This window comes from Scardinius erythrophthalmus (genome assembly GCF_964197995.2).
Source record: "Scardinius erythrophthalmus genome assembly, chromosome: 1".
Taxonomy (NCBI): Eukaryota; Metazoa; Chordata; class Actinopteri; order Cypriniformes; family Leuciscidae; genus Scardinius; species Scardinius erythrophthalmus.
Window position 1 is genome coordinate 55,734,240 of NC_138221.1, and position 23,157 is coordinate 55,757,396.

The 23,157-nt window shown below is 35.3% G+C and overlaps 1 protein-coding gene across 1 annotated transcript; it reads left to right on the forward strand.

Annotated features, from left to right (window-relative positions):
* Positions 1-401: 401 nt before the first annotated feature.
* On the forward strand, positions 402-17,402 carry LOC308701370 (bMERB domain-containing protein 1; the record flags this gene model as incomplete). The annotated part of the gene is made up of 6 exons (XM_081383627.1): positions 402-480; positions 9,760-9,883; positions 11,218-11,291; positions 13,336-13,450; positions 15,744-15,814; positions 17,284-17,402. The coding sequence occupies 6 exons, from the start codon at positions 402-404 to the stop codon at positions 17,400-17,402; spliced, it is 582 nt and encodes a 193-aa protein (XP_081239753.1).
* Between the last annotated feature and the right edge of the window lie 5,755 nt (positions 17,403-23,157).

Here is a 23,157-nt window from a genome sequence, read left to right on the forward strand (position 1 = left end):
AATTATTAGCATATTTTTAACACTTCAACGGGTTAAGTAACAATGCAAAAATGTTTTGTGAGATGTTTAGGTAGCCTATATTTGATCTCAATTAATGAACATTTAACTTAACGTCACTTTTCTCATTATTCACAGGGTGGCGCTTTCAAGTAATGGGAGAATAATCGTGTTGAGCATCTCTATCTCTACAATGTGTCACAGTCACACTCACACACCGACTCACAGCAGCATCGATCGGCAGCAGGTGCGAGCGCGCCGCGCGCATCACTATACATCACCGATGACATGGACTTAAAAACCTTCATCAGTCAAACTGCGCTTTAATTCACCGGCCGAGGAGCAAAGCAGCGACATTCTGCTCCAGCTCAAACTTCAAGTGTGTTGTGGTGGAGCTTCACAGAATGGAGAAAGGGCGAAGCACCCCGAAACAGTACGGATCTCTGGATCAAACAGAGCTCTGCGAAGAAACAGGAAAACAAGGTGGGAAGAATGTTGTGATAAAATTCATCCGTCTCTGTGTTTATGAAGGTGTTTGAGTGCGTTCACATTGCTTGACTTCATTTTGACGTACTGTATTCACGAAAGAACTTACTTTTACATTGCTGCAGTTCTCTTTAACATGGTCAACTTGCGTAGAAATGAAGTTATTTGTGCCACTAATAGTTACAGAAAGCTACATGCAATGCAACGTAAAGACATTATTTTAATTAAATATTTTGAGAGTGCAATTGACTCATTTATATGATTACAAATAGACAACAGGATAAAAAAATGTACAACTGTTTTTATTATGAATTATGAAAAATTCACTAGCTGCTTTTTCACAATTTCTCTTCCATATCTTTAGTGCAAATTATTTGGATTTTAGAAAGACTGCTCAATTACTTTTTGTTTTAGTCTGAACTGAAGTGTAGCCTACTTACATTTCTTAGGACTAGTGACAGGCATGATTTGTCCCTCATTTAACAGTAGATTACATTTTAAAGTTATTTTTCCTGTCAGGTCCCAGTATCGCTTTCACTCCAGGAATGCTATTGGCTCACTCCTGTTTTTTTTTTTTATTTTTTTTATAATGATCCAACAAAGCAAATGCAATAATGTTTTCATCATTATACAGAAATAGTGACAGCAGGGTGGAAATAGAGACTGCTGTGGTTTCTTTCTGCTGTCATGACTGATCCTGACTAAAGAAATCCCAATAAACAGACCTTGTGGGAACTAAATGCTTATGGGGCGCCGTTTGTAAAGCGGCTCACGCTAAAAATAACAGCAACATTTTGTCACATTTAGCTTCAAACAATGTTAAAAAAACTGGTATGAATTTTTGATGGTCACTTTTTACCACATTTACAACAATATTTGTCAACTTAGAGATATTTTAAATAGTTAAATCTAAATATTAAATGTTACACCTAAATGTTAAATATTAAATCTAAATGCTAAATCTAAATCTAAATGTTAAATCTAAATCTAAATGTTAAATCTAAATCTAAATGTTAAATCTAAATCTAAATGTTAAATCTAAATATTAAATCTAAATCTAAATGTTAAATCTAAATGTTAAATCTAAATCTAAATGTTAAATCTAAATATTAAATCTAAATCTAAATGTTAAATCTAAATGTTAAATCTAAATCTAAATGTTAAATATAAATATTAAATCTAAATCTAAATGTTAAATATAAATGTTAAATCTAAATCTAAATGTTAAATATAAATGTTAAATCTAAATGTTGAATCTAAATCTAAATGTTGAATCTAAATGTTTTGGGTGAAACTAAATATTTAACTAATATGCAAATTCAAAATGCCGGAAGTGGCAAAATAAAAGCTCGAGGTGGTCAGTGTGTGTTTATAGCATGGTTTATAGTGTCAAATAATGAATAAAAACCATCTCATAATAATAACTATAATATAACGATAATAACTTCCTAAAATAATAAACACGTTTGGAGAAACTGTAGAGTATCGTGATGAGAGTAATGACATAACATTCAGTCAAAGTGAGCCCCCTAGTGGCTGGCTATTATGGCTACAGGTCATAAGTCCCGCACTTTTCATAAAAGTGACACTAGCCAACTCTTCAAATACAGTTTCTCCAAACGTGTTTATTATTTTAGGTAGTTATTATCACGATAATCTATGTCCAAGAGTCCATTTCCTCGGATGAGATGGTTTTTATTCGTTATTTGACACTATAAACCATGCTATAAACACACACTGACCACCTCGAGCTTTTATTTTGGCACTTCCTGTTACCGGCATTTTGAATTTGCATATTAGTTAAATATTTAGTTTCAACCCAAACATTTAGATTCAACATTTAGATTTAGATTTAACATTTAGATTTAGATTCAACATTTAGATTTAGATTTAACATTTAGATTTAACATTTATATTTAGATTCAACATTTAGATTTAGATTTAGATTTAACATTTAGATTTAACATTTAGATTTAACATTTAGATTTAGATTTAACATTTAGATGTAACATTTAGATTTAGATTTAATATTTAGATTTAACATTTAGATTTAGATTTAACATTTAACATTTAGATTTAACATTTAGATTTATATTTATATTTAACATTTAGATTTAGATTTAACATTTAGATTTAGATTTAGCATTTAGATTTAACATTTAACATTTAGGTGTAACATTTAATATTTAGATTTAACTATTTAAAATATCTCTAAGTTGACAAATATTATTGTAAATGTGGTAAAAAGTGACCGTCAAAAATTCATACCAGTTTTTTAAACATTGTTTGAAGCTAAATGTGACAAAATGTTGCTGTTATTTTCAGCGTGAGCCTCTTTACAAACGGCGCCCCATAAATGCTCACCAATGGAGATTGATTATCAATAAATACCTGTTTGTGCTGCCCGTTCAGCAGTCATTCCTTAAAATATATTCCTTCTCACACACTCGTTCTGTGACCTTTTCGTTCTTTAAAGGATTACTGGTTGATTATACTTAAGCATAATGTGTTTTTTACTCAGGGTGTGTTCAGTTTATTTAACTAAAGGCCATTAGATTTGAAGTGATAATTAGTTTTAACAAACATACTAAATGTGGTACAACCACTTGTAGCTTTGTGTGAAGAACAAAGCAAAATTAAGCCATTATTTACTGATAATCTTCTCCAATGGGATGTCAGTGAGTTGAATTTTAGAACAGTCTGATTTGTAAACTAGATCAACTGCATGATTCGTTGGAAGGATTTGAGATGATTGTGTATCTTATAATGAGAAAGTTGTAAAACAGATGGGGTCCCTTCAGTATAATGTGATGATGCCAACACCATTCTGTTAAAATGATGCACAATATTGCAAGACATTAAATCTGGATCATGCAATTAAAACTGTTAAGAGAAACACTCAACTTCATTGACTGAAAGAATTCAGTTCTCCGCATGACAATATGGCTCAGCAAACAGCCGTGTGGATGTTTAAATCAGAGTGCGCTGCCCCAGAGATTTTTATGCAAAGCGACAAAGCAAATTGGAAACTGTCTTTGTGATTCAGCTTTTCTGCATGACATAGCCTAAGTGAATATCTGAGTAAATTGAATAAGAGATGTCAGAGGAGGCTCATCGCAGATGTACGAGTCTGTTAAAGGCTTTCCGTTTAATCTAATGTGGTCTGTGGAGTCTCAACTGTTAAGCCAAACCGTCATGCAGAGCTTAAGGCGCTCTATTGCTATTCTGACTAAAACAAACACAAAACGCATGGTTTAACACATCTGTAGTTTAAGTCCACTTCATTGTTTTTTTTTTTTGTCATGTCTCTTTAAATTTGAATTTTGCATTTTAAAAAACTTTCAATGTTGAAAAATGGCAACCACTGAAATTCTAGTCTGATCCCGAATCAGAAGACATATTACACATGCTTTATAAGTCTTGGTTGTGGGAAATAAAGTTTAAGTACTTGTAGTTACCACAGTTACACACTGTAAAAAATATTATCAAAAAGTTGACATCATATGTTTTTACATTGCTCATCAAAATAAGTTAAGCAAGATTTAACTCATTTTTAAGTGAGTTTAATGTAATTTAAGATGAAATTACTTAAACATCCAAGTTGATTGTGCTTAAAAATTTAAGGTAGCAAACTTTGTTTTACAGTGTAAACGTATTATTGTCGCACTGAAGTTCTTACATTCATTGTTCATCATTTTCAGTAAAATAAAAGTAAAGGAACTGTGAGTACAAATCAAACGATCTGTAACAGACTAAACAATAGTGAAAACATTGTAACCTTTTGTGCAATGGAAAGATTCCATGGATGGAACCATCGACGCCAAGAAAGAACCTTTATTTTTAAGAGTGTAGAGTGTTATTCTCGTGAAAGAGCTGTATTGTTGCAGTGTCAGAATGAGATAAAACACCAGCGCTGACTTCGCTACAAACAAACGCTCTTCGCTCCAGGCAGAATCATGCAAATCCACTTCCACTCCAATACTTTGGCATGTGTCAGCTACAAAAGAGCTCTGACTTTCAGAAAAATACAGCTGAAAAGATACAAAATTTAAATGTGTTTTTTAGACAAGCCTCTGAGGGTTTCAGAGTACAGCGTTAACTTTAACCCACATAAAAAATCTGTGGTAAGATCCGAAGACCGCTGTTCATGAAGTCTGACAGATCTTGAGAGAATCTGCATAGAAAAGTGTAAGAAGCTCTGCCCATCCTTGGGCACAATAATACTTTAAATCTGACTCATTATTTAGATGCAATGACATTAACGGTTATAGGGTTCACCTTTCAGACATACTAAATACAAGCAATGAGATAAAAAGTGCTGTTTTCCTCACATCTCTTGGGTTTAGCTGGATAACAAGGCCAGAGTGCATGTTACGTACTTTGATGCTGTTTGCGCAGCGGGTGTGCGGGTGAAAAATACATGTGGTTTTAATGATCTAAATGCTGAGGGTTGGTTACAGTGACAATCACAATAAAATGTGATAAAATGCATGTGTGTGTGTGTGTGTGTGTGTGTGTGTGTGTGTGTGTGTGTGTGTGTGTGTGTGTGTGTGTGTGTGTGTGTGTGTGTGTGTGTGTGTGTGTGTGTGTGTGTGTGTGTGTGTGTGTGTGTGTGTGTGTGTGTGTTGCAAGACCGCATGAGCTGGTGTAGGAGTGTCTTCTCCAGGCATTGTGACTGAAACTGTGAAGATTGATTGACACTGTGAGTTTTTGTGAGATCCCAACGCCTCCACTGTTCCAACGGGGATTGACGTAGATCTCCAGGTTTAAGGGATTCTCGAGCGTAGGAGATGTGCCAGCCTCATCTGTTGTTGTCGCATTAATGTTTTAAAGGCTGTTGACTCACCTACTATCATCATTTACAATGTGTTATTGTGTATTCAAGAACTGATATTTTTAATTTGCTATAGTTCAGACACTGCTGATAAGACCATCTTAGACCAGTATGAATTTCCTTGTTGGTTCACAAGTGAATTTTGTTAACATAATCTGTCTATTTGGGCCAATCTAGTATTTCCAGGACTCTTAAAGCCCCACTGAAGTGCCTTGCAACGCGTAGCTTTGTATGATGCGTTGACGTAATTTCCACTGAAACAGGAAGCTAAGGCGGGACATATTGAATGGCTCCTCCCCCTTTTCAAATAGCCAATAGCGTTTAGTTTACCTCACAGACTGCAATCATGCTTGACAGTACCGAAGCAAATCCGAGTGCTGATGATACGTTGGATTCAATAGTAGAAGTGTGAATAAATTCTAGCCATTTCATCCTTAACCAACGTACAGTTGGAAAACGGAATAAAACTTGAGCGTTTGAGCAACTGAACACACATCTCCAACCTGTATCGCTCCGTGGCGCGTCAACGGTCGCTTTGGCCAGATGGTATTTATACCATAGGGGGCGGAGATTTACATTCTAGAGAGCATTTGATTGGACAGAAGATGTGATGAGAAGCTGAAGGTGATGTCATAAAAATCCATGATCCATTTTAGCATAAGTTGAAGGACTGTAAGTTTTGAATGCTTATATCTCCTAAATGAGAATTTTGTCATTGTTTTGGAACACACCAGCTTATTCATAACCTTAAGGCTAACATATTCATACTAAAAGCTAAAAAACTTAAATTTTGATTTCAGGGGGCGTTGAAGCACAATTGTTCCTGGTAAAAACATATTTGTATACACTGAGAACTGAAAGGAGATTTTAAAGTGCTAGTTGTAGTGAAAATAATTTTTACGGTGCAAAAAAAATATGAATGGTCCTTATCAAGTTCAGGTTCACAGTCTTGCACGAGTCTTCCATCTCCATCTGAATCCTCTCTGACACCTTACCTGTTCCCTGTCAGAGTATCACTGTTGTTTTTATTCATGAAGCTGTGAATTCATGTATGAGCCCTGAGTGAGACTGTGGTGAACTGACACATGAGAATAAAACTGTCAGGACTGATCTGAAACATTTGGGTGCATGGCGGCGATGACTGACCAATTCACATTAGGATATCCCGACCCATAATCCTTCTCTTGATTTAGTAGCACTGTTTTCCAACCCTGTTGTTTTCCCCTGGTGGATGAGGATGTGGTTTGTTTAGACGTCTTTTCTCCCTGACTGTCAGGCAATTAAAAGCCAATATCTGCTCAGCGCTGAGGTGAGTCATAGCTTGTAGTGTTTCCGAGGGCAGAGAGAGAGAGTAGCCTAAGCACTGGAGGGATAAAAGATGTACTTTATATCGGAACAATCTCTTTCGCTCTTTACAGCCTTAGAAAGGTGTCAGCATATAAGACACTCCTTTCAAAAACATTAAAAACCGACCCCAAACTTTTGAAAGGTAGTGTATACGAACCCATTTATTCTGTGTTCAAAAATATCATAAAGACAACATGCTGGCTTTTATGTTATTAAAACCAAAACCAATTGAAATATCATCTAGAAATTATTTGCTTTAAAGTTCTAGAATATTGTAATATAATATTTAGAAATAAATGATTAAATTAATAAGCATCCCCTTGTTGCCCGAGGACCCTAGTTTGAAAATCCCTAATCTAAATCACCTTTATTTTGGCTCTCGTTGAGTCCGAAAGGCCGACTTATATCGCACTAACCTTTTGTTAAGTAAATCTGTTCAATATCAAACATAAATCAGGTTTGTCCATTATAACAGAGAGATATTGTTCACAGGGGACTCTTAAATCATGATAACCTGATAAGTATTGAGTATAACAGCAGACTCTCTTAATAAAGATGCAATATGTTACCCGAAGGAAATGAACCGGATGCTTACACATGCCTTTTTTAAGCTTGCATGTGCAAAAAAAAAAAACATATAAACAGTAATTCCTCTAACTCATTTTATGCTTTTTGTATTTTTGAAAAGGACAGCAATGAAAAATATTGAACAAAACCAACAACCCATTTGTGATTCATGGTAAATATATCTGAAAACTAGCTTACTATGTAGTTCATATTCATTTTAGTTTTGTTTACTTTACCATGCAAAGGTGTAAAATAAGAGAAATGGTCGTGTTGTGTTGTTGTCATGGCGTGTGTTTTCTTGGTCGATTTGCACCAGGGATCACAGTGGCTTAAACTAGGACGCCACTGGGTTTTGGGGTCAATCCCATAGTTTTGAAATCCAATAACTGTGTAAAACTGAAGGCCTGGGTTGTTTCCATAGAGACAGAACTTTATTTTATGAGGCATTGCAGTTGTTGAACGCATCATAGGATAAGCCAAATGAGTCATCGGAGGATACGGACTGCCTTTTTTTCAGGGTGCAAAAATTCTTGGCCTTTTCTGATGTTCTTCTCAAGGCTAAAAGACCTTGAAATGTTAAAAATGAATGAGAAATTCCTGTGCACATAGAATACAAATTAAATTATTCACCAAAAAAAAAAATGTTTTTCATCAACTGAAACAAGCTAATTAAAACAGTTTCTAAAATAACCGTTTTTAATGTATAAGAATTCAAGGTCAGAATTTACTCTTTGCCCAATTTGTTGATTTGTTTTATTAGTGTCTGATTCATCAGATTCATCCTGTACTGTTTTGTAAGTCACAAATCATGCAGACTTACTATAAATAGAGAGAGCACTGATCCTCTGAATAAATGTTGCATGCGATGAAACGATGTTGGTCTGTCACAGACTGAGTGACCAGAACATTCTCACCCACCCTCGGATTCATGCAGAGTTCAGTGATGATAACACGAGCCCAATTAGCACAGTGTCGAGCGTCATATACACAACACATGCTGCGCAACTAACCGACTCATTGGTTTCAGCCTGGTTTGAAATGTGGCTGGGGCGCTTGTTAGCTGTTTCCAGATAAGAGATGCCCTGCTTCTGAAGAAATGTGTGATGATGCTTTTCATCTTTGTCTTCAAGGGCACAAAATTGGAAAAACAGTATAACAATATTACAGTATAAGCAAAGTGTTGCTGTCAATTTATCTGGAATATCATCATGCATGTCCTGAAATGCTAATTTATTATTATATTATATTATATTATATTATATTATATTATATTATATTATATTATATTATATTATATTATATTATATTATATTATTTTATATTATTTTATATTATATTACATTTATTTTAAAATATATTAATGATTTTATTCATTTATTTTAAAACATTTGACAGTTTTACATGCATTTTCTTTTTATTTCACAAAATGACAAACTTCATCGTTAAATTTCTTGTTGTTACAAATATGCAATTCACATAATATTTTGATTTTATTTTAATACTTCATGATTTCAGTTCAATTATGCTTAAATTCAAACCGGGAATTCCAGGAATTTTTAAAGTTGGAAACTTTACCTGGGAATTAATGGGAATAAACAAAATTGCAGGTTAGCCTATAACAGGGAACGTAAATGTTGTTGGAAAAAAATATACGGTTTATATAAATTACCTAAATTTCCAATTAATCCCCATAAATTCCCATTAATTTTCCAACTTGGAATATTTAAAAAATTCCCCTGCTCACTTCCGCCCCTTTGCAACCCTAATTAAGACCCCCTGTGGTGAAAATCAAGTCTTTTATATCTCTATGTGGTGCTTTTTAATATGCTTCAAGACAAACCTGGTACAAATTCAAAAAGCAACATCATTGCTGAGTGGTTTCTCCTTAAAATTGACATGAACTAAAGACAGTCTCAAAAACACAGTTTGAAACCGTCCCTCTCTCCTACCATCACAAACATGTAACCAATACTTTCAAATATTGCTGATTGTTAGAAGGCAGCTGTCTGACTCTGATATGCATGGCGAACGGGACATTAGCAACACATTATTAGCTGTCTGATAACATAGTCAAGCAAAAGGCTAATCATATGTATTACCGTTATTTATCCGACGATGTAGAGAGAGACACATAAAATGAATTGCCATTCTGATACGTCGACTTGTAGTTTAGCTAGCCTGTATAATTCACTCTTCCTCTTCATTTTCTGAATCGGTTTCTGGTTCAAAAATAAATGGCTGAATTAAACCAGTATTTCCACTTGCCATTGTGCAGCGTTTACCACAGTAAAGTTGACCGAGTGGATCAGGTATTCTAAGCTGGTGTGAGTGAGTGGAGGTGGGGCTAATTTGCATATTCATATTCATTCAACAAAAAAAATGGGATTTAAATTAGAGAATTGTATCTAGTAGATAGTAACAGCGATTGGTAGCATCTTTCCGAAATTGCTTCTTTAGATGGGCATAATGTAATTATGTGCTTGATGTGAGCCATACATCACCCATAGTTCATGTGTTGTTCCTCACAGCTGAAGAGGATGTGGTGTCCATGGCTGATTCCACCATCACTGTGGAGGACATCGAGGGGGAGCTATTCAAAATCGAGCGGATAAAGGATGCGCTGGTCCGGAAAGAGTCTGAGCTCAGATATATGTGAGTGAGGTGTTTTACTATGGTAAAACCTGAGGTGGCTCCTTTATATAGGAGGTCAAAAGTACAATGGTGCTCAAAATCATACAGTCAGCTTGCACTGCATCATGTGATCCTTTACTGTGTCGCACTGCATCATTGCATTCATCCCTTCTGTCAATACATAGACTTCAATAGAAAAGATAAGCAAATGTTCCAAAACATGGTGAAGGCTATTGGCTATATATTATCACATAATGCAGTGCAAGAAATAGCAGACATAACCCAATAAACCATACCATACTGTACCATATGCATTATTTTCATGATTTATCCATTTTTTTCTTTTGTCAAATCAACTAAGATAATTTATGTGGGTCAGATAACATAATATTTTGAGTTTCTTTTGATTAAACCAATCTCCTTCATTGTATTAACTACATTTTTTCATTTCAATGAACTTAAAATTTTAAGGCAACCAGTTTACTTGCTTTTTAAAGTTAAACCAACAATATTTTTTACAGTGTGTGAATATCATCAACTGACATACACTTTCTGTCAACAATTACAAATCTCAATTGAGGTATTTTCTTGGATACAGAACTAAAGGATAGGCTTGAACTTGGACATGAAAATAGCATGAACAACATTTCTGAAACAGTGAAACAATATTCCTGCCATAGAAAAGTATTTCCACGGACGTATCGTTATTATTAGCAGACTGAGGGAGCAAGAAGTACATTATGGCACATTTTACCCACAATGTACATTAATTCCACAGAACTAGCTATACAATGGAAGTGAAACAACTGAGGTCACCATTAACATTCATTATGAAGAGAAATAAAGCATCTTAGACATTCTGCTAAATTTGTCACAATGACTGTCATTCCACAATGTTTGTTTTTTTTGTTCAATAACAGTTTGAACAAAAATAAATGTTGCAAAGATCTGTGCAGAGCGGGAGTGTGAGATATATAGACTAAATAAAAGCAGGGTAAATTGTTGAGGACATTTATTGATAGGGATTCACTGCAGTTATTTACAACAATAGCTTCTGATGGGAGTCTGCAGTTAGACATCAACTCCAAATGTATGTGCCTGTATTGTTATTTGTGTGCGTATGTGAATATTACCTAGCAAAACATATTATCTGTTATTTCATTGCCGAACAGAGACTACTTTGACATCAACCAGCAAAAATGTTTTGTGACATGCAATACTGTGGATCTAAGTGCATGAAAGACAGGCTTTTGAGGTCATTTTTGCATTTGTTTTCCATTGAAAGAAATTTTGATTCTAGTGGTTTAGAGAAAAAATCTCAAAAGTTTTTATTAATTTTGTTCCTCATTCCTCAGGATGGATGACATCCAGTTGTGTAAGGAGATCACAAGGCTCAAAAAAGAACTCCAGAAATTGGTTTCCATCCCAGGTATGTTCTCAAAAAGACGTTATACCAAAATATTAAGCAGTAATATATTGCTGGAAGAGGATATGGATCTCATTCTCAGTGGTGCATATGTTTTTCTCTAAACCGAGTATCATGTCTGTTAGATACTCGATCAATATTGGGGTTCTTCGGTACATTCAAAGCTAATCTTAAAGGCCCTTTGTGACCCATGAGCATCAAATCAGCGTGTTAGAATGATTTCTGAAGACTGGAGTAATGATGCTGAAAATTCAGCTTTGCATCACAGGAATAAATCACATTTTACAATATATTCAAATAGAAAACAGTTATTTTAAATTGTAATAATAATTCACAATATTACTGTTATACTGTTTTTCAATATACTGTTTTTACTGTATTTTTGATCAAATAAATGCAGCCTTGGTGAGCATAAGAGACTTCTTTCTTACCAATCTCAAACTTTTGAACAGTTAGTATAATAAATAGATTCAGCTAATGAATTGCCTCCCCTGGTATTATGTGATTACTTTTTAATTTCTCCATTCTCTTCTGGTTCTCTTTAATGGCATCATTTATAGTTCCTTCTTTCATGTCAGCCTCTTTTCAGCACATGCTTGTGACATACTTCACTATAGGTCTCCTGTTTCCAAGGAGATGCACGAATGAAGCATACACCACGTTTTGTTTACCGCTGAAACCTCATATCGCAAGTGCATACAAAGCTTGCACTCACAGAAGAGGTTATTTATCCAAACCGGCAGATAATATTGTCTTATACAGTTCCATCAATGCGGGAAACAAATCACATTCCAGTACTAGTGATGTCCATTTATTCTGAGACCTTCAGGTTCTTTCTGGTTCATCTGTGGAGTCAGGATTTTGATATGCTTTGGTATCAACTCATATCTGTCATCATTTATTCATGTTAATCCAAACCAGAATGATTTCCTTTCTTCGGTGTAACAACAAAAACTGATATTTTGAAGAAGGTTCTTATTTTCCATATAGCAAAATAGCAGACATTGATACTGAAAATCTCCACAAAGGACACGCTATTCTCTGAAATTTGTCTTTGTTATTTTTTTTTTAAAAAGTCTCACCAAGGCTGCATATATTTAATTAAAAATACAGTAAAAACAGCAATATTTCGATATATTATTACAATTTAAAATAACTGTTTTCTATTTGAATACATTTTAAAATGTAATTTATTCCTGTGATCAAAGCTGAACTTTCACTGAAAATTTTTCAGCATCATTACTCCAGTCTTCAGTGTCACATGATCCTTCAGAAATCATTCTGATATGATTTGATGCTCAAGAAACATTTCTGTGAAACATTTTTTATTCTTTGACGAAAAGAACAGCATTTATATGATACAGAAATATTTTGTAACATTATAAATTTCTTGTAACTTTGGATTAATTTAATGCATTCTTAATGAATAAAAGTATTAATTTCTTAAAGGGGTGGTTGATTATGATTTAACTTTTTTAACTTCAGTTAGTGTGTAATGTTGCTGTTTGAGCATAAACAACATCTGCAAAGTTGCAACGCTCAAAGTTGAAAGCAAAGGGAGATATTTTCTTTTACAGAAATCGCTTTTTAAGGACTACAACAAATGGCTGGTGGTGACTACAAGCTTCTTCATGATTTAGTGACATCACTAACCCTAAAATGTACATAAACCCCGCCCCTGGGAATTTTTGGATTATCATGAGAGAATATGATAATCAGTGACTTGAAGATAATTAACTCCACATCAGCTACATAAAATCATCAACTAACCATTCAGAAAATGTCCTGTTGCATTACTACAGTGGTTTTAAACCTTTAAACTCCCCCCACTTCACACACTTGAACGCTGTTGAAACTGCATTTTTTTTTGGGGGGGGGGGGGGGGGGTCAGACCAGGTTTGAAGTCAACAGCAGTCAGGACATTCTGTAAAATATCTTCTTTTGTGTTGCATCGATGAGCATCATACGGGTTTGGAATGACATAAGGATTAGTGAATGATCATTTTGATTTTGGGTTAACCGTTCCACACGTGTCTCCTTTCTGCAGACAAAGAAAAGTCTAATGAGGACCGACAGCGTGAGGAGGAACTACTTCAACAGATCCAGAAGCTGGTGGAGACGCGGGACTTTCTAGTGGATGACATGGAGTTTGAGAGGCTCAGGTCAGTTTTAGAGAGTCGCCAGCCTTCAGGGACAGGAACGTGGGCCACAACCCTTTAGATTGCCGGCTAGCATGCGTGACTATCTGCCCCAAGAATGTGTTTTGTCCCTCTTGTGGCTGTTCCCTCATCTGTGAAGACACTGCAATCCAATTACCCTCCTCTTGAAGCCAATAATCCACCCTTACCTCACCACGGCCGTCACACACTCACACACACCTCACATCACGCTCACAGACGGTCCCAGCGGCTCTGATTCTGAGAAATGAGAGATTGATTTGCAGGCAAGAAAGAAATGGAAAGAAAAAAAGAGGTGTTTTTTTCGATAGGTTGAGCTGATTGTCATCTGCCAAGATATCACGACTGTGTGTGTGTGTGTGTGTGTGTGTGTGTGTGTGTGTGTGTGTGTGTGTGTGTGTGTGTGTGTGTAATCATGAGTGACGCACGCATCAGAACCCAACACGAATTAAGTCCTCACAGTTTATTCATGGGATAAATGAGCCACTGTCACCCACATGACAAGCCGCTATTACACGGGTGGATGGTGGAGCGAGAGAGAGAGAGAGAGAGAGAGACCGCGAAAAACTGTCAAACACTCTTAGTTTGCACACTAAACCCATGTGCTAAGAGAATAACTGATTGTTTGGAGTTTGGGTGTGAATGCTCAGTGTCTCACTTCACAGATGTTTGTGTGTGGGTCTAGTTTGACATTGCAGGGAGTGGAAAAATAGTAAATCTTGCTGCAATTTGGGGAACAAACAACAACTGAACAAGAAAAATGGCTTAATAAACACTAAATACCTTAATGAAAATATAAAAATGCATAAAGCTTAGTGTAATGGTTAGGTTTCAAATTAGGGGATATATATATATATATATATATATATATATATATATATACTGTATATATATACTGTATATATACACATATGTATGTGTGTGTGTGATCCAGATGTGCTTAAGTGACTAGCAGTATGTTTTGCTGTACTTGTATTGGCACATCCATTTTAATGTAGTGGATGTGCCGATACATTTGCAATGATTTTGTATCCATAGCATCCAGAATGAGTTTTAATTTAAATCTTTTAGATCAGCAATATAATAAAATGAGAAGAAATTCAGTAATAAGATTCTGTTTTATTCACAAATCCTGTATTATAATGTTTTTTTTTTTTATAATATTGTTATGAAACAGAGTTGACACCTACCTTATTCCTGAATGTGGAAGTCTCGTACCAGCGGTACTATCCTTTACATTTCTGGTGTTTCTATTCAAATTAGAATAATTTCGAGCTTATAATATAACGAGTGAGTGAGTAGATGACATGAAGCTGGAAACAGATGTGTGCTCATATCCTACATACAGATCCTGATCTGGTGAAGTTCGGGGCAGTTTGTCCTCAAAATGATAACAGCGCACATATAGGCTACCTTTTATGAGGGCTATTTTAACAGAGTATTTAAATTGTCGTTTTCTCTTGTATACCATTCAAATGTTTGAGGTCAGTAAGATATTTTGGTAACACTTTATTTTACAGTGTCTTATGTTACATGTACTTACCATAGTAATAACAGTAAATTACCGTATGCATAATTACATGCAAATAGCCCTCAACCAAATCCTAATCCTACTCTAACCCTATAGAAAGTACATGTTGTTACTTAATATTACACAGTACTTAAATATATTACACTGTAACAATGACACCTTAAAATAAAGTGTAACCAGTATTTTTTATTAGAATTTTTTTCATACTTTTATTCTGCAAGGATGCATTAAATTTTCCAAAAGAGACAGTAAAGTCATTTATAATGTTATAAAATATTATTTTTAAAAAAGTTGTTCTTTTGAGGCTCTTTGAGTCTTAAGATCTATGCATCAATGAAAGACAAATGTATTGCAGTTTCCACAAAAATAATAAGTAGCAAAAACTAAAAAATGTTAATAATTTAGCCTTAATAATAAATGAGCAGCAAATCGTCATTTCAGAATAATTTCTGACGGATCATGTGACACTGAAGTCTTAAGTAATGATGCTGAAAATTCAGCTTTGAATCACAGGAATAAATTACATTTAAAATATATTAAAACAGAAAGTAGTTCTTATAATAATATTTCACAATATCACTGTTTTACTGTTTTTAATCAAATAAATATAGTGAGCTTTATTCCAAAAACATAAAAAAATCGTACCGATCTCAAACTTCTGAACAGTTGTGTACACTTGACATTGAATCCTGACTTATGTATGTGTTTGTGCTTTTGCCTCCCTGATACATGCTGTTCTTCACACAGAGAGCGAGAGGAAGACAAGGAGATGGCTGACTTCCTACAGACAAAATTCCCCAACAGGTGCCGCATGAAAAGTATGTAAAAGTGTGTGTGTGTGTGTGTGTGTGTGTGTGTGTGTGTGTGTGTGTGTGTGTGTGTGTGTGCGAGAGCTCAAGGCCAGTCTCTTAAACCTCTACATAAATTAACATAATAATACAGTCCTTGAGCATCTCCATAATTGTTTTACTCAGTGCCTGTTCAAGTTGAATAAAAATGGAAACTATAGAACTTAATAAGGAACCTGTGTGAATGTTAATTCTGTTCTCAGGGTGTTAATAAGCTGTCTTCTTTTGTTTTCTTTTAGTTCACAACTAATGAGCTAATCCAGAACTGGAATAAATAGTGCAAAAGCACATGAATGTCAATAGAATTGGGAATGTTTGACTAAATTAGAAAGAACAGTCAAATGCTAATTAGTGTTATGGTGAGAATTTGAAACTTCTCACAAAAATCTTTCATAATCTTTAGTGCTGCTTTATAAAAGTGTACAAACTGAGCTTTCCACCCAAATAAACATATTATAGATTTATGTATGCAGGTAAATAAGGACTTTTCATATATATATCGTTGGGCGATAATATTGTTTACATTTTTGCTTATTAGTATGGTTGAATTGGATCATCGAAGGTCAACAGCAAAGACATTGGTTTATTAAGTGAGATTAAATACATAAAGTATATTTGTGTAATTTAACTCTGCACTTACTCACGATTTCTCTCAACACTGGGACAGGAGACCAGTCAATAAATGGGAAAACAAAGTAACTTGCGTTACTTATTTGAAAAAGTAACTCATATTTGTGTTTCTCAACTGCTTTATTGAACTTCACTGATTCAGTTCAAATCAGACTGAGCTGAACTGTTCCTCTGAACTATGTTCCTAAAATCAGTTCAGTTCAACTCAAATCATCTTAAAGGTGCAGTGAGCGATTTCTGAAAAATGCTGTTGATATTAGAAATCACAAAAAACAAACGCAAAATGATGTGGTCCCAAAAGGATCACACCCGTATCTTGATAGCCCCGCCCCCAAACTCACAAACATGCTGTGCAACACAAGCACCTCCCCCCTAATGACTGTATACGCGTACCTTACTGCTGATTGGCTGCAAGTGTGTTGTGCTGCTCAGTCCGATCCACTTTCAACAGCGTTTCTCCGAGATCGCTAACTGCACCTTTAACTGTGCTCCTCAAATCAGTCCAGTTCAATTCAACTCTGTTCTACTGACTTCTAAATTCAATTCAGTCACTTCAGTTTTACTAAAGTGAACTCAACTATGTTTCTCAGTTAAATTCAGTTGTATTTGTGTAGCACTTTTCACTATACACAGATGATTAGAAATCATTTTAAATGAATATCTAAAAAAAAAACCTTGGATTTCAGCAAAACACCGTATATTTGCAAATGTTCTGCATCGCACATTGAACACCTCAGCGCTCATGCTCGATGGTATTGCCGAGAATGATTCAGAGAAGGTCACTGCATCTCTCTCTCTCTGTTTTTCAGGTCAAACCAAGGACAAGAGAATGACGTCCAGAGCCCAGCAGACCTCGTCTCCTTTTGTGACAAAGACAGGCGTCACCCTGCTGAAAGAGTGCTGCGGCTTCACCTGCTCCGTCATGTAGATACGCCGGTGTAAAACAGGAGAGAGTAGAGCAGAGTGACAAGTAAACAAGCCCTCAGACCCACTCTCTTTCACATTCATTTCATAACTGACCGCAGTACATGGGTGCCCAACTGATGTGCATATTATGCAGAATTATTGCATTAACCTAATGGAGATGATATCCAAAATGAGGAGTGTGATTAGATGGTACAGTTCCTCATTTCCACAATTAACACTGAGCTGTCTAAAAGCACAAGACTAACGTCAGACTCGAGACTTTTTCTTGCTAGCACATTATTTTCTCCCTTCCTTCTTGGAAAAGAGCAAATTATCTGTTGTGGGGTTGCTCCACCTGCCAACCACAATGTGTGTCACCAAAAACACTGACATGGTCCTTGGGTTTTTAACGAATAGTTCACCTAAAAATGTAGTCAGTGTTTGATGAGAAGGACAATGATAAGGAGATTTTGGACAGGGTAAATCACCAGATAAGCTTTGAGAATTGATAAACAAAATATATGTAGGTACTTAAAATAAAATAAAGGTTAAATTAAATCAACTATAAAAAACCTAAAAGTAGTTAATATTATTTATTTAAACCAAGGTGACATTTCTCATTTTCATCAAACACATTAATTACTAAAACTTTAACTAAGATTAAATGAAAATGGATTTTCGTCAATTATAATTAAAATCGCATACTCTCTTGAGTAGGTCCTTACTTTGAATAAGTTATTCACGACTTCTAGATAGTTGACTTACTTTTCGATTATATATAGAAAAGGATGTTCTATATAGTATGCATGTGTGTAGTATGAATGTAATCCGGACTACGTACTACATTCGCCATGCTGTCATTATCATGTGACCTACCAGCGTCAGTTGCGTCGCTTCACTGCCATTCACAAATCGTCTCCCGTGGCCTCATGGATGTCCATATGTCCAATCCATCGTATGCACACTTTATTCTCGCTGGAAGTAGTAGGTCATCTGGATACTTTTTGCCTACTCTTTTATGAGTACTGGCAATTCAGACTTTCTTCCTCTGTCACATACTGTTTTTCGCCTACTATACAGTGGGGAAGTATGCGATTTTGGATGCAGCCAACAAGTTTTTCCGGAAATCCCAGGTTTCACTGTTAAACGGTAGGGGGCGCTGTTATGCATAGTCTAAAGTAATACAGCAAGTGACTAGAGATACAGTAATACACCTTCCCTAATGTTTCATAAATTTAGATCTACTGAAGCAAAATTATGCCATACAGTTGAACAACAGAGACAGCCAGAAGATCTGCGTACAATGTGAATATGCACCATTGCTTCTAATGTATACTTTGACATTTTACATCTGCATTTTTAACTACAATGTTGATGAAAGCTGTATAGTTTTGTGGTGCCCAGCATGACACAAAAATGCAGTTTGAAAGTTTAAATGGATATATTTATATTTCACCCAGTTTTAGTTTGCTTATCTTTCCCCACTGTAAAGTGCTTTAGCATATTATTTATGTATAAATCATGTACACTGCTGTTTAAAAGTTTGGGGTCAGTAAGATGTTTTCAGGAATTAATACTTTTATACAACAAGATGCACTGAATTTATCTGAAGTGACAGTATAAACTTTTATAATATTACAAAAGATATTTCAAATAAGTGCTGCATGGTCTTTTGAACTCTCCATTCATTAAAGACTTCCAAAAAATATGAAGCAGCACCACTGTTTTCAACATTGATAATAATCAGAAATGTTTCTAGAGCATCAAATCATCATATCAGAATGATTTCTGAAGGATCATGTGACACTGAAGACTGGAGTAATGATGCTGAAAATTCAGCTTTGCATCACAGGAATAAAGTACATATTCAAATATATTCAAATAGAAAACATTTTATTTCAAATTATTATATTATTTCACTATATTCACTGTATTTTTGATCAGATTAATGCAGTCTTGTTGAAGAGACTGACCCTAAACTTTTAAATGGTAGTGTGTTTGTGATGCATCGTTTTAACTAAATAGTGTTTATGCAAAAAAAATGATGAAAGTATTTTATCTTTACAAAAGAAATCAAATTGTGAAACTGAGAAATGTGTATTAATATAATGCTCACAGACACTTGATATGTGTAATGCTGCTTAGTTTGTTTGTGCTGATGCTTCTATTGTTATTTTCATGCCTCTAAATGATATTTTTCCACTAATGAATAAATAGGAATTCTGATGAATGAACCAATGCTTCATTGCCTTTTAGATTATACAGACTCGTAAAATCATCTTTTATTGCTATACAAATAACAAAATTATGAAACCCAAGCTTGCAAACTTCATATAAAATAAATTAACACATATTGTAGAATAGTCTGCACTTTTAAGTTTGAATGTGAACAGTTATTAAAAATGTAAAAAAAAATCTGATTTTATGTTGATTTCACATTCGTGAAGTCTCCATAGCCCTGGAAAAGTGCCAACAAATCTCATCTTGTGCACCAGCTTTAATAAGCCAAGGTCACTGAGTGTGTGCCTTTATTGACAGGTTCCTTATTACAGCAGGCAGGAAGGAACCGAGGAATTAAATGGGTGATGAAATCAAATCTGCTGGTATTTTGAATGTCCAGACTCTCGCTCTGGACAGTATAATCAGGATTTTGTTTAGATGATGATTCTTCTTCATCAAGCTCTGGCAGAGGATGCAGCGTCCCTGACATTTGTGTTGATTGGCTGAAGACTGTCCACAGCTGAAGGGAAATCCAGCGTGTGTGTGTGTGTGTGTGTGTGTGTGTGTGTGTGTGTGTGTGTGTGTGTGTGTGTGTGTGTGTGTGTGTGTGTGTGTGTGTGTGTGTGTGTGTGTGTGTGTGTGTGTGTGTGTGTGTGTGTGTGTGTGTGTGTGTGTGTGTGTGTGTGTGTGTGTGTGTGTGTGTGTGTGTGTGTGTGTGTGTGTGTGTGTGTGCGCGCGCAACTATCTTTGTGAGGACCTGTTTGAGTTTTAGACCATTGGAGTGAGGACAAAGAGAGTAAAGTGAGGACATTTTGACCGCTCCTCACTTTCTGAGACCCCTTTAAAGGCCTGTTTGAGGGTCAAGACTTGGTTTTAGGGATAAGGTTATAATTAGGTTAAGGGTTTAGGGTCAGGGTTCGGGTTAGGCACTTAGTTGTGATGGGTAAGGTGGTTAGGGTAAGCGGCTAGAGATAGCTTTGTGTCAATGAATGTCCTCATAAAGATAGATGTACAAGTGTGTGTGTGTGTGTGTGTGTGTGTGTGTGTGTGTGTGTGTGTGTGTGTGTGTGTGTGTGTGTGTGTGTGTGTGTGTGTGTGTGTGTGTGTGTGTGTGTGTGTGTGTGTGTGTGTGTGTGTGTGTGTGTGTGTGTGTGTGTGTGTGTGTGTGTGTGTGTGTGTGTGTGTGTGTGTGTGTGTGTGTGTAATATCTCTTAATTGGCCTTGACAGTATGTCATATGAAGTTGATTATTGTTCATTCAGCTGAAAATGTGAAGGCTAAACCATCATTCAAATGCATTATCCACTCTATGAAATGCTCTCAAAGAGCATTTACTTTTCTTACAAGAGTACTTTCTTTTGCTTTGTGTTGGACTGGGAAGCTTGCTGGCTGCTGACAAGACAAGTCAGTGTGTTTTATGTCCATTATCTGCAGGTTATTGACTGTGGATTCATGGAGGATTTTCTTTTCTTTGACTTTTCTTTTCTTTTGAGCTCCTAAAACTGTCGGTCTGAAGATATACAAGACTATTTAAAAGTTTGGGGTCGCAACAATGTTTTTCAAAAAAGAAGTCTCTTATACTCACCAAGGCTGCATTAAATCAAAATAACAGTAAAAACAGAATAAATATTGTGAAATATTATTACAATTTAAAATAACTTTTTTCCTTTTTGAATACATTTTAAAATGTAATTTATTCCTGTGATCAAAGCTGAATTTTCAGCATCATTACTCCAGTCTTCAGTGTCACATGATCCTTCAGAAATCATTCTGATATGATTTGATGCTCAATAAACATTTCTGATTATTATCAATGTTGAAAACAGTTGTGCTGCTTCATATTTTTGTGGAAACCGATACATTTTTCAGGACAGAATAGAAAGTTTAAATGAACAATCTTTTTTTAAACATTTTAAATGTATTTACTGTCATTTTACTCATTTAATGCATCCTTAATGAATAAAAACTTCTTTCAACACCAAAAAAAATCCACATTTTCCTCTGTTGATCTGCATCTCACACAGAGAAATGAGCTGTGAGTCATAACTGACTCATTCCTGACCAATTTAATTACAGGAGGAGTTCTGACTCCAATAAAGAACTGCGAAAAGCTTTGAGATTTTACCAGGTATGCGTGCCAAAAAAAAAAACTATTGCAGTTCAGCTGTCATTTTCTTGCCACTAATTATCTGAAATTACATGCAACGCAATGTATTCAAGGAAAATTAAGATCATGAAATGAACAACTTACAATGCAATGAAGAATCCATCATTTTGATATAGTATCTCAGTGATGTGTCATGTGAATTTCTGACCTTTACAACCACAGTATTTTAAATGCCACTACCATAGGTGTTGGTTTGCATGCTTTTTTTACTCAGTAGACAATTAAACAGAGACATACGCCACCATGTGGTTGATCATGAAAGTTAACCAGTTCACGGAAGAAGGTTTCACTACAACCAGTCAGTGTAAGAGATGTTGTTTATTACTGGTCGAAAGTTTGAGTAATTAGTGTCTTCTGCCCAACAAGGCTGCATTTAACTGATCAAAAATACAGTTAAAAAAAAAAGTTATATTGTGAAGTATTAAATATTTTGCATTATAAATGTCTTTACTGTTGCTTTTGATCAATTTAATGCATCTTGCTGAATATTTTTTATTTTATTTTTTTCGCCAAATGGTGGTTAATCATGGTTTCCACAAAATATTAAGCAGCACGACTGTTTTAAACACTGATCATTAAAAAAAAAGGCTATGAAATGTTACTTGAGCATCAAATCATCATATTAGAATAATTTCTGAAGGATCATGTGACACTGAAGACGATGATGCTGAAAATTCAGCTTTGCATCACAGCAATAAATTACATTTTAAAATATACTCAAATGGAATATTTAAAATTGTATGACATTTTAAATTGAAAAGTTTTTCAATTCAGTCTTGGTGAGCATAAGAGACTTCGTAACACACTCTTATAAATATCGATGATTTCTAAGCCTTTCAAACATTCACTAGTAGCCCCAATTCCCAAAACTAATATAGAAAAATCTCTTACATCTGTCCTGGTTGAAACTGGAAGGCTTGGCGTGGACTGGGATTAGTTTTGTGGCCTGTTCAATAGGCCGTAGTGTTTACAACAGAAAGTGGTTGACCTTTAGAGACAAAAAGACTAATATTAGCAAAGGCAGTATTTCAGATATGATAAAGACTGACATGCATCAAAATTAGCTTGACCTCCTGCTACCATTTTTACAATTCCCTACAAAACCAAAGACTGCATCTCATACTCCAAGGAATCAATGTTTTCTGTGGTATAGAGCATAGACATTGACACACACACACACACACACACACACACACACACACACACACACACACACACACACACACACACCCTGACAGGTCACCAGACTGCTTGTTATGCACTCTCAAATCAAATCATGTGGGCAACACGTATAGGGCAGGGCCTTTATTTTAGTTGGTTAAAGAGCACCACACCTTATCATTTATGCAGTTCCAAATGACAAGAATGTTGGTTGTGTTTTTCCATGGCTA